Source organism: Ixodes scapularis, unplaced genomic scaffold (genome assembly GCF_016920785.2).
Source record: "Ixodes scapularis isolate PalLabHiFi unplaced genomic scaffold, ASM1692078v2 PGA_scaffold0__279_contigs__length_252992795, whole genome shotgun sequence".
Lineage (NCBI taxonomy): Eukaryota > Metazoa > Arthropoda > Arachnida > Ixodida > Ixodidae > Ixodes > Ixodes scapularis.
In genome coordinates, this window is record NW_024609835.1 from 43,113,888 (window position 1) to 43,126,863 (window position 12,976).

The following is a 12,976-nucleotide window of genomic DNA, read 5'->3' on the forward strand; positions in this document are numbered from 1 at the left end:
CGAGACGTGTCTATACTTCCCAGCCTGCGTGATCACTTCATCGATACTTGCACATAAAAATAACCTGCTTTGCTATTTCTACCATTCGTGAGGATAGCTGTGTATTGATATTTATTTGACTACAAAGATTTGGCACAAATGAATACGACCACACATGCAAAAGATAAATCACCATGATTTACATATCCCACAGCTTAAACATGATCTAGTTGTACTACAGGTTGCCACAAAGTAATGGATCACAATAGTTAGAGCAGTCAGCCTGAGAAGACAGCATGCATATGTCTCACTTGGGAACTTACACTTTATTTCTTTTGATTGTGTTAAATTATGCTAACGCATATATATTTTTGATGGCAAAAACTTGTTCGCCAATATTGAACATGTTGATTGAGCATGTTCATTCGTATTGAACAAGCTGCATGCCCTCTTCACTCTTTCCCTACTTTACCTGCAGACCTGCCTGAACTTCGAGCCCACTTGAGTTGGAAAGATCCAGGTACTCACCATCTTATGATTGTAAAGAGTGACGAAGAACTTGCACTTAACAGAATGACTGCATTAAACTTCCAAGATTCCAAGAAGTTATCCCAGTTATCCTCTCTGAAACTGCTAAATACTGCAGTCGCTCTAGGATAAAGTGCCGGCCTGTAGACCCAACATAATAGACTTATCCCGAGCAAAGTGCCCGCAATCTAACAATGATCCGTGGTGAGGGCTCCTGTAGCTGGGGTCTCTCTTGCATGTTAATGTTATATATCGTCAATCCTTCAGGGTTATGCAAGCCCTTTAGATTTTTTTCTTTCCTTTATTTGTTTCGCGAGGTTCACCGCTAAGGGGCCAGAGATAAAGGTGTGATGCCTGACAAAGCCTCTGCCCCCTAAGGTTCAGCAGCTCAAAATAGTTGCGTAATTCTACATGACATATAATTAAAATAAAACAAGGAAAAAAACACTACATTCATTTGGTAAAAAAACACTATAAACGTCAGTGTTTGTCGTGAAAAACCAGACAAACAAAAAAGAAAAAAATATAATCTTGCGTATCTCCGACTGAATGCGATTTGCTAAAGTTAATGTTCAGATCCGTTCTATTTAGAGTTTGTCGACCATAGTTGGTTCTTATGACCGACTTCCTAGAAGGTCCTAGGGCTTCGTGCATGTTCCAGCATGAAGCCCTATCCAATCTTGGGATCACTGTTGAGACACGCCAATTAACCCGTTCAGTTGACATAACAGGTTTCAAAGAAAATGAGGTAGCCAAGCTTGTGGAGCCTATTTATCAGTTTGCCCTGGTGGGATGAAAATTGTCACAACATTACTTTAGGGTGTTGCTGCATTCTGTTAGCTATCTTTTTCATCAGTGGCAAGGAATTTTCTTTAGAGAGAGATGGGTGGGGTAAGGGGGAGGAAAGGGGTGATATATGCTTCTGGTTTACATGTATATTTTTGGAATATATTTTCTTCCACCCATTTTTAAACAATTGATTCAGAGAAGGCACAAAACAAAACAAAAAAATACGCCGCCCCCCTTCTTTCTTTCGTCGCCACTGGAACTGGATAAGGGTGGCGATGTGGGTTAGTTGGTTCATTCTGACGAAAAGGCAAACAGCGCACAGTAAACGGGGACTAAAGGAAGTGCAAACAGGACAGCCGCTGCCAGCGCTTGTCTTGTTTGCACTTCCTTTAGTCCCCGTTTATTGTCCGCTGTTTGCCTTTTCGTCTGGACACTTGGATCAAGACCGTTTCTGGACCGCGAGTGCCGCAAGTCACAAATACAGTCGTCAGAGTAAATTAAAACGCTGCTCCAGAGGCACATACGGCTTCACGCACATTGCACTCGCAAAACACATCCACACGGTGTCGATTCTTTGATCGTTATCTAAGCGTGTGAAGGCACAGAGACGCACCATTCCGGCATGCCAAGGAAGCTTTGAGCATGCCGCGAAACCAGCGAAACTTGCCTTTCCTCGAGTTCTGCCTTTTTCCTGCGGCACTTAGCTTCCGTAATTTTTTTCACGCGCTTTCAACGGCAAGTATCAACGCTCACAAAGGATCTTAAAAAAACTTCTTTGACGAATGACGACGAATGAGTAGAAACGCTTCAGCATCACGCTGCCACTAACTCTGCAACGCTAGCAAGGCCGCAATTCGTCTACGAGCAAGATGGCCGTCCGGTTCGGGATTTATGCTCATTAATTAAAGGGACAAAACAAAACATCCGCCAATTCATGCATGTTTTGTCTGTTCTTCTGCTTTAACTTCATTTCTCCAGTGTTTCTCCGCGTAACTACGCAGCGCAGCATACCATCAATGACAAAATTTAGTCGCAAAATTTTTAATTTAATATAAACTAGGCTAGGCGGCGCAAGCTGCCGTCCATTACAAAGGGAGCAGCCAATATTCATTTATCCACCCATCTATCCATTCAGCGGCTGCTTGCGCGGTGCAGTGGTGGTGCAGTTTGTGTAGCGAGGCACGTGCGTAAAAATGGGGCCCAAAACGCTGTCTAAGCAGCCCGCTAAAGCTTCTTCATCCACTTCCAAGCGCACCGCCGGCCCCACAATAAGCAAGCAGACGGAGGTGCGTCATCAGATCGCCCATTCCTGTAGCTGAACACTCTTTGCCCCGCTTCCTCGTGGGATCATGAATCCGTTGTCACGATTGCCTCGCACAGCTTCTGAAAAACCTTGTGTTTACAGGACAGCGATGACGAAGGGTCAAGCAGCGCCTACTCCGACTTGGAGGACTCCGAAGGAGCCGACAGCAGCGACTCGAACGATTTGTCGGACACGGAGGCGTCGGAGGATGACTACGATGACTCCCAAGACGTGAGTCAAGTAGCCCCTTGACGGGTGTATGACGTCCACACCTGGGAGCCTGACAGGCTACGAGATCGGGACGACTAGCCAGAGACGCGATCTGGGATTCCCCTCTACGAGAAGCTGCCGGGAGCACACGGGACGGGATCTCGCGAGAAGAATACAAACATAATTGTATTGATTGAACGAAGTCCCGTCGTCGAACAGCTGTCCTAGTTCAATGTCTAGGCGAGAGTTGAACCGATATGTCTTATTTAATTAAGAATTGCTCTTTAATCACAGCATAAGCACTGACATTTTTTACCAGGCCATAAATACAAGGCTGGCCAGAGCAACGCTGGCCAGAGTAACGAAGAGCTTTTTAAGTTACGACAAAAAAACAAATTAGTCGTTAGTTGTTTATACAGCAGGAGTTTAGTCTGCCAGAACATGGCGACATTGTTACCCACTGTAGATGAGCAATTTAGCCAGTGCGGTACAACCGCTAGCCCGGGGTCTTTTAACGTGCACCACGCAGTAGTGATACACGACCGCACGCCGGTATGATGCTCATCCAGATCGAAACGGGCAGGGGTGGGGCTCGAACCCAGGATCCCTGGGTTCTGCAGCACGAGCTTTCGCTCCACGCGCGTCGAGCTGGGTGTGCGCTTTAGCCCACGCGGCCACCGATCTCCCCTTTTAAGTTACGACAACTTAGATAAGAAGTTCATAAGTTAAGAACAGCGTAAGAAGAAGAGAACGCAACATTCTTGTATGGAAAAACGAGAGCTTCCGATGTCCCGCAAGCTCCCGATTTCCGCGAGAGCGGGCTGTTGCTATGGCGACGGCGTCTTCGGAAATGCGAACAACCAATCCGAGAGCTTGACATGGTTCGGAGCACATGGATTTTGAATAACAAATACAGGTGGCCTTTCCCCTTTCCGCCAACACGGGTTCATGTCCTTGCTTTGAAATGTCGAAGCTAACACGATTTAAACGGGTCCGAATGCCGAGATAAGAATAACCGTCTTTGTCGACTGCTACAAACTCAATCGCTACGAGGTCAACACAACTCTCATCATTGCTAAAAAAGATGACCCGCATCGGCGTTTGTAATGCAGCGTAAATAGAAACAAATCGTCATGGCGTTTTTTCCGGCCTTGGAGACGCAGGAGCGAGCCGACGTCCAAGAAGTTATGTTTGAACTACAAGAGTGTCAGCAAGAGCCACGTAAATACCTACTCACACTCTGAGCAGACGCGCATTTGATCAAAGTGCAGGATTCTTGCTGTTGGACCGCGTGTTGGTAACTGCTTCGGGACCGATCTTTTCTGATTGCAACTCGATGCTGACGTGACACTCGGCTCAGGAAGGTTGGACCGGCATCGCGTAGCTCCGACAAACTGTTATAGCTTGACAGTGATGCACCGACCTGTCGGAATAAAAGTGGCATATTAATAACAAAGTATACATACCATATGTTGCAAAGGTAACCCATACGGCATTTATTTGAGCTCTATGTCACACAAAACAAAAACATAGAATCTATGTGCGTCCCCTTATCGACGACAGCGTTTGCCTCTGCTACCTCGGAAAACAAGGGGATGACAAGAAGAGATTGACCTCTTAGATTACAGTTGAAAACGAGCGTGTTGGTTAATAGATACAAAACTTGAAAGTATAAAACAGAGAGGACGAGGACGGGAACAGGACATCTTTCATTTTTCGCACTGCCGAGCCCAGAAAGTCTTGCCGTTGAGGTTCAGGTATAGACAACGCTACTTGATGCACAGAGGCTAGCTGGTCTACCTTCAACGAAGGAAGATCTGGAGCAAACTTTGTCCCCCCTCCTAAAGGGCAACTCCGCTTAATTTCAAAAATTTTGAGATAGTGGCCGATTTTACTTTTTGAAGCACTCAAAAACAATCCCCAATCTTTTGTTTCGCGAAAAATATTTTTCGTGTAATTTTAGTCTATCCATGATCACAAACTGAAACCGAAACGGTGGCAAAGCCGGACAACATTGTATATTCGGCATCACTAAGCATGTACACCCACGTGATATACAAGGGGAAGAAGGAGCTCTCCTCTTATCAGGATCCTCCTTTGTGCCTCCTGGATTAGCACAGGTGTCGCTATTCTCCTCCCAGAAGATTATAGAAGATTAACCTGTCACTCAAAATTCTTACAAAAGCAGCTTCCCTCCCCTCCTTTTACTTGGTGTTGAAAAGTATGCGATATAACACAAGCCGCGCTCAACGAGACGATCGGCTTATCAGTAGTATCAATAATCGAGCGCCGGGCCGGCCGAGCGCGTCACTCACGTCTTTCACGGCGCTGGCGCCACCCGTGCTCTTACCAAGAAAGAAAACAAAATTGAAAAAAAAAAAAAAAAAGAAGAAGAAGCTGTACATGTTTGATGACGTCGCAGACGTGCCGGGAGAAGGAATTTGGAGGAAGCGGAAATGCAGCCGGGCAGTGTTGTCTGGCCCGCACGTCTCATCCAAAACCAGCGGATTCGTGCTTGTCAAACTTTGACAGCGATTTTAATGAACTTCTAGGCGGAATTCCGTCGTAATATTTGCCATGGGGGTTTTGTAGATGATAACAAAGAGAACTGTATAGTTTTGCACTACTGGAAAAGAAGCGGAGTTGCCCTTTAGTCAGAATTGAGGTCAGCGACCAAGCTCTTCATATGGGAAGGGTCCACAAGGTTTGTGCGGGCTAATTTCCTTTGAGCTAGCCAGCTAGTCGTGGGCAGACGTTCTTGGCCAGGGACCGTCAGAGTGCCTTGCTAGGCCTATATTTTGCCGAGCTAGCCTTTGGCGGTCGCTTGGTTGGTGGGATCGTTACTGTTGTAGCTTTTCCCGGATGTTTGTGGATCCAGCGTCCATGTTCGTCGTGGTCGGCTTCAAGTACTTTTATTTTTTCTTGCTGCTTCAAGTCGGGACGCGCGAGAATAGCACGTAGAAGAATAAATGTCCGTCGGTTGCCGCGACCAAGTAACTGAGTGACGCTGTCGGCCATGTTGATTTGATTGTAAAACGTGTGTAAGACAGCTCCGGAGCTGTTGTAGGATTCCATCGTAACCTGCGCAAAAGTTACGATAATTTGGTTTTATTAATACAAATTTGTTGTTACGTTTTGTCCTACATATGATTTTTGCGTAAGATCGTTTCATGAGCCTGCATCTGACTTGTCTCTTTTTCCGCGTGTCCTTGTTTTTTATATGCTTCACAAGTTAAACATGTACCAACTAGCCCACCTATCCATTTTACTGTAATTGCTAAGGTTTAGGCGAATGCCTAGGAGCTTTCTGCTAAGCACGCGTGTGTTTCCTATCGTTTCATGTTGATCAAAGTAACCATGCCGAAGCAGATAAGGGCATGGTTACATAGAAACAGCCTGTTCATTTAATAACCTCAGGTCAGCAACCGTACCTCGTCATGGAACTGATTCCTGAACCAGTGCACAATTCTTTTTTATTTGTGAGTATCTTTGTTCAATGAGCTTGCTCTTTCCTTGTCTCAGGAAGAAAACACGAAGATTACTTTGACTGGGGTGGAGGGGAAGGACCTTGAGCTGAGGGGGAAAGACCAGGAGGCACCGGTGGAGTCTGGCAAGAGGTCGGCATGGCACCGGCAGCAAGAGGACGCCAAGGAGGACAAACAAACGCAAGTGGTGGAAGATGAATATGCCTTTGACTCTTCCGACGAAGAGGCGAGTACCTTTAACTTGAGATCCTCTGTCTGATTTCTTGCCTGTCTGAGGCTGCATTTGGCTTCTAGCGACTTTTATATCATCCTTTGACAAAATGAAAGCTGGACTCTAGGATTCCATTTTAAATTCTTTGCTGTGACTGGACTTTTTCTGCATTTATTGAGCTGTTTAGCCCCATCGTGTACAGTGTCTGCCAACTGGCCCAATTTGCTACCTTAATACAGTAGCATTGAGCATGCTTTTATGTGCAGGACGTTCGCAACACGGTTGGCAACATTCCTCTGGAGTGGTACGAGCACTATCCGCACATCGGTTATGATCTGGAAGGCAAGCCAATCCTGAAGCCGCCTCGGGTTAGTGACCTGGACGACTTCCTGAGGAAAATGGATGACCCCAACTATTGGTGAGGCCAGGTCTAGGAAGACAAAATGTATCTACAATTTTATCGAGTGTCTCAAAGCCATTTTTCATTACGTTTTTGAGTGTAACAAGTTGGCCCCCACACTTTCAGAAACCACTCTCTGAGTGTCTTGCGTTTCACCCCTACAAATATTTCAGATTTTGTATTGTAGCTCACGACAATGCAGTCTCGTCATGTCCTTCCGGGTTGGTTGATGCATAGCTCGTACGAAAGAGGTGAAGTGCAAAAGGCTGTTCGGCACACGTGCCACTGTCACTTGGTGGTCACAAAGCGGCGCACCCGCAGTCTCGTTAGCAGATGATAGAAAGGCCGAGAGCAGAACAACGAGTGCACTCTCATCCTCAGTGAGCATCGAACTCTGTATAGAAGCTCTTCACGGAAGCTTAGAAGTGTCGGTGCCCCGCAACTATCGGGGGGCGCCAGTTTTGCTCAATCCTAGTCTTTCATTGTGTGTGGTGCAGGAGGACGGTGAAGGACAAGAGCACGGGACAGGACGTTGTCCTGACCGACGAAGATGTGGACCTGATTCAGAGGCTGCAGAAAGGACAGTTCCCCAGCTCGACGACTGACCCTTACGAGGTGGGTTGGCTCATGTCCTTGTGACAGCTGCTTGTTTTGGAAGACCCTCTGTTAGCCCTGTACACTACTGAAAGGGTTGCTGCAGTGGCTTTTTTTTAATATTGGCAGAGAAGCCGCCGGGACGTTTTTTGATGAACCATAGAGTTTTTTTTTACTCGAAGCATGCCAGTGAACGTCCACTTCATTGATGTAGCAGAATTGCAGGAAACTGCTGACATTTTGGTAATTCTTTAGATCGAAGATGTATCCAGTTACAAAAAAGTGTTCTGGCATATATTCCTGCAGGCCCGATGCTAGAAACAAGTTTCAGCTTGCAAATCATAAGCAAATCTTCGCTTAATTCTACTCTCGGGCCATTCATAGAATATTTTTCATTAAAGGGGTCGTGAAACCATTCTTGAATTTTTTGCGTAAAGTATGGATTTCGAAGTTTGAGGTATTTATAACTCTTGAAAAGTTTTTCTCTCCAGTAGTTTTCTATTGAAAAAAATGTGCAAAAGCATTTGTGTGTGACTTTGGCAGACACTGATATCCTCAACTCGCAATATATGTCATGTCGAGCACCCAACGAAAACCTTTATGGTCAAAAGAAAAAAACTAGGACCAAATATTTGTTGAATACTGTCGAGACCAGTTATAACGAAGTCAACGGGAATCGGAAATCACTTTGCTATATCCGATATTTCGTTATAATTGACTTTGGTTAACGAAGTGCAAAAGGGAATGGGAAATCGTGATCGCTTCGCTGTAGCCGCTGTTTCGTTATAACCGACTTTGTTATGACCGGTCTTGACAGTAGTATAAATAATCCTTAAGTCTCGTTCTTAAAAAAAAAAAAAAAAAAGAAATGAATTCAATTGTTGCAGCCATTTGAGGACATCTTTTCGCACGAGACCATGATCCACCCGGTGACCAGGCACCCTCCCCAGAAACGCAGCTTCGTGCCTTCAAGGATAGAAAAAGCAATGGTGAGTCTTGTTCTCTAAAATGTTGGTGTATTGAAGGGAATTTTTATGTGCAGCAGCTTTGTCAACCTTTCAGACCGGAAGAGTGCACCGTTCTTTTTTGTGCAGGCAAGGACTATGCAAGCAATATCAATAGTTTTGTAGCTTCCTGCAGCTTCTAATGGGGGTTACTTTCCTTCAAGCAGTTTCCCAAGGTGTGAACTAGAAAAGGCCTAGACTGTGCACCTTTGACTGTAAATCCAACAAGATTCTAATTTGGTGGAGATTCTAGCTGATGTTAAGACCAGAAAATCTATACAGGCCTTTCTTGTCTAGTTCTGATCAACCGATTGCTGGATAGTACAATAATTAGAGAATTCAATGCCAAAGGCTTTTTTTTTTTTTTGTTGGAATAATGTGTGCTGGTTAAGTAAATTTAGAGAAATGTCAGCAAGGTGTGTCTATGTAGCAAAGAGCATAGCTGGGATAATTTGATGTCAGAGGATGCATGCAATATTGATTGTGGAGGCTATTAATGTCTTCCTCTACATACCTTGCAACTTGATGGTTGAAGGTATTGGCACCGTGCAATGCAGGTATCAAAGATGGTGCACGCAATCAAGATGGGCTGGATCAAGCCCCGAGTAAAGAAGCATGACCCAGAAAGATTCAGCCTCCTGTGGGACAAGGATGACGTGAGCATGCATCTCTATAATATCAGAAATAATGTCTGGCCTTGACATGCCCTAGGCATTGTTTTTTCGGACATACCTACCGTAAAATACCGAAAAAGCGCCCACCCCACCTTCACTGAAAACTGGGTCAATCTAGTAGGTTTAACTGGGTCAATCTAGCGCTTGTCCGGTCAAATCGGGCACTTAACGTGTAATTTGCCGAATTCCCAAGCTTGAGAAATCTTAATACTAGTGGGCACTCAAACGAAGTGGGTGCTTCTGCGGTATTTGACGGTATACTTGTCGCAATTGTTGACAGGTTTAAGCAGAGTCGTAACTAACTATTTGTGTGGACATACCTCTCTGTAATGGGTAGATGCACCCACCTAAGACTCGAGTGCATAAAACATTTGTGTGCTTTTTGATTCTCACTCTCCCTGCACTCGTAGTTAAACTTAGTGCCTCAGTTATAGCAATCTCAGACTGGGCAGTGTCCTTAACACATGGTCTTTTTCCAATAAAACTGCAGCCCTCAGCTCTAAAAGTCGAGATTTGGATGTGCAGTATATACATAGCACACGTTGAGTTTTGAGGCTATAGAAGCCTTCATGAGGAATTGACATCGGCCAACAGTGATCTGTGTGCGGTACAGGCGAGAAATACAAACGAGAGTGCAGTGTGGCAAATAATAAGTGCTGAAATACCGGGTGTCTCAAGTAGTGGCCAGGTTCTTTAAATCGACTGCAAAATTTGGTTTCTTAACCTGTCGCGCTACGATTTTGTGCAGCGTTGCCCACACCTGGTGCGTTCTTTTCTATAAAATTTGCAAAGAACTTACCTGAGGAAAAAGTAAAAAAAAGAAAAAGGCTGAACTCCTATGGAAATGCAGCGAAGCCACCAATCTTCAAACAATAAGGCACCCTATTGTTTGAAAAGTGGTGGCTTTGCTGCATTTCCATAGGAGTTCAGACTTTTTCTTTTTTTACTTTTTCCTCAGGTAAGTTCGCTCTTTGCAAATTTTATAGAAAAAAAATGCACCACGTGTTGGTAACGCTGCACAAAATCGTAGCGCGATAGGTTAAGAAACCAAATTTTGCGGTCGATTTAAAGAGCCTGGCCACTACTTGAGACACCCGGTAGGTGGTACCTAAAAGAAGAGGGGCAATAGAAAGCAGACAATATGTTAGGTGTGCTCATCTTTCCGCAATACGTCAAAGTTATTCGCATGCTTGTCAGCTTTCGTTTTTCTTTATACAATGCACAACACTAGATTTCTTGCAAACTAAAGGTAAAAAAAAAAAAAAAAAAATGAAATACCGACCTTGCAAGTGGTACCTGCTTTGCCGTTCCTTTGGGTGTATTAAAGCCTCTCCAGCAACTTGGGCTCACCGGTTCCACTGCCGACTGCCTCCGCTCTGCCGTTCTGAGGCAGCCGAAGTGCACGGGGAGATGGCATGACTTTTTCCTTTAGATTTTTTATACAAATTCCGGGGGTGCAGTCGACAGCGGGCAGCAACGAGCGAATGCAGCGCCACATCCCGGCACCCAAGATGAAGCTGCCGGGTCACGAGGAGTCTTACAACCCGCCGGCCGAATACCTCTTCACCAAGGAAGAGGTGAGGGAAAGACGTCATTCGACCTCTGGCACAACTCAATCTTCGGACTGCGGTGGGGTATTTTTAATGGCTTTTTTAATGTGCAGCTCTGCACTTTTAAGCATTACAACAAGGACTAACAATATTGGTATCCACACCTTACATAATTGTTGCACTCGCTGGAAATATCTTTAGCATATGATAAACACAGAAATAATAGTTCTAGACAAATAAATAGAGTAGTATATGGCCTGTGGATACGAGGATGACCTCTACCAGATTGTAACACCTTTACTGGGGTCAGACATGCTCTTCTGGGCAACGCCACAGATGCCTCTAACAGTTTCGTTGAGTTCACCTGGAAACTAGCTTCCCCTCATATGAAACAAACCTATCTCGTCTGGAACGTGCGGTGGCGACTCGGTTGCAAACTGAATCACATTTGCAGGAGGCCAAGTGGAGAGAGCAGGAGCCCGAAGAACGGCGCATAAACTTCCTGCCCGCCAAGTACCCATGTCTGCGCGCAGTCCCAGCCTACGAACGCTTCATTGAGGAGAGGTTTGAGCGCTGCCTGGATCTCTACTTGTGCCCGAGGCAGCGGAAGATGAGGGTGAGTTCCAGCAGCACTCCTCCTTATTACTAACACTTCCCCATCAGCCCTAGCTACGGCCTTCCTTACCGATTCTGCCCTACGAAACACAGTCCGACACCCAGACATTCGGCGGGTTTGACACTACCTTTGTTTTCGCAGCCGGTGTGGGCAAAGACACGCATTTGTTGCTTCTGTAGTTTAACATACATATATTTGTCACTAGACCGAGTTGAGTTTGACTAAGGCTATTTTATACCTATTTATTTTAGAGTGCCTGGTTTCTTCAAATCACACACAATGAAATTGGTTGCTGCTTCGGAAGGGTGTGACTTTGAAAGGTGACCAGATATTTTTTTAATACTACTTGTCACACTCATGGGGCTGTGAAGATTCTGGGTTTTCTGGTACAACAAATCTTGATTACTATCTGACAGTTCTTTCAAAAAGCGCACAAATCGATACCGTCATCTTTCGTTTGCTCGCAAAACAGGCCAACATTGTGTTTACACTGTTTAATCCTTGTAGCGTCCGCAAGTCAGTTCATCGGTTGAAATTGTTTTGAATGGCAAAGGTAATGTTTCTATGCTATCCCTTTGGTTCCTCATTCATGCATGTTGTCAGTAAGTAAACTACTTTTTTAATGCAAAAGCATTATTTATTTATTTATTTTATTTATTTGACATACTGTTAGTCCTGATTAGGACTTTCACAGGAGTGGCAACGAGTTACACTTGTAAAAGCAACTGGTAAAATAATACGGCAACGAAGCACAATGCAAGGAACACCAAAAAACAATGCAAATCAAGAATAAACAATAGTTAGATTGTGTCCAACTGGGAAAGGAACACTTCAAGATCATTGGAAGAAACGACATGTTCTGGCAACAGATTCCAGTCTCGCACCGTACAAGGAAAAAATGAATACTTAAAACAATCTTTATTGAACGAAAACTCTTGTAGGTGACGCGAATGTTTGTTACGAGTGATACAGGATTGATGAAGGGTTAGGTAACGTGATTGGTCAATGAGCAATGACCCATAAAATATCATGAAAAAAGCTTCAAGCGTTTATTTTCCCGTCTAGACTGAAGCAAAGGAAGATTACACAGCGCATACAGCTCTGTCGGCGAATCTAATCTGCGATATCTAGAATAAATGAAACGCAAGGCCAGTTTCTGTACACTTTCTAGGTCAAGGATTAGGCTTTTCATGTGCGGGTCCCATACTTCCGACGCGTATTCAAGCAGGGGACGAACCAGCATTTTGTAAGCGAGCAATCTAGTCTCTGTAGATGCTAGTTTCAAGGACCGTCGAAGAAATGCTAGTCGCGTATTAGCTTTTTCAACAATGTTTGTCACATGCATGTTCCGACGAAGGTCGCTCGATATAGTAACACCGAGGTACTTATAATTGTCTACTCTTTCAAGGAGGACGCCATCAATGCTGTACGGATAAGCTAAAGGATTTAATTTATGTGTGATGGACATACAAACGGTTTTCCTTATATTCAGAGACATTTGCCACTTCGTGCACCAATCGTTAACCCTATGCAGGTTAGCGTTTAAATTACTTTGGTCAGACAGAGTTGTTACCTTAGTGTACAAAATACAGTCATCTGCAAAAAGTCTCGCGTGCACCGACATGTCCTTAAC

General features: G+C 44.7%; 1 protein-coding gene across 1 annotated transcript in view; it reads left to right on the forward strand.

Annotated features, from left to right (window-relative positions):
* The first annotated feature begins 2,383 nt into the window (after positions 1 to 2,383).
* The window catches only part of LOC8032971 (ribosome biogenesis protein bop1-B), a 35,642-nt gene continuing 25,049 nt past the window's right edge, over positions 2,384 to 12,976 (forward strand). The window contains exons 1-9 of the mRNA XM_029966902.4: positions 2,384 to 2,582; positions 2,702 to 2,830; positions 6,332 to 6,520; positions 6,772 to 6,923; positions 7,403 to 7,520; positions 8,387 to 8,488; positions 9,061 to 9,159; positions 10,638 to 10,754; positions 11,182 to 11,343. Of these exons, the coding sequence (XP_029822762.2) occupies positions 2,490 to 2,582; positions 2,702 to 2,830; positions 6,332 to 6,520; positions 6,772 to 6,923; positions 7,403 to 7,520; positions 8,387 to 8,488; positions 9,061 to 9,159; positions 10,638 to 10,754; positions 11,182 to 11,343 (1,161 nt within the window). The 5' untranslated portion in view covers positions 2,384 to 2,489. The remainder of the gene's footprint in view (positions 2,583 to 2,701; positions 2,831 to 6,331; positions 6,521 to 6,771; positions 6,924 to 7,402; positions 7,521 to 8,386; positions 8,489 to 9,060; positions 9,160 to 10,637; positions 10,755 to 11,181; positions 11,344 to 12,976) is intronic.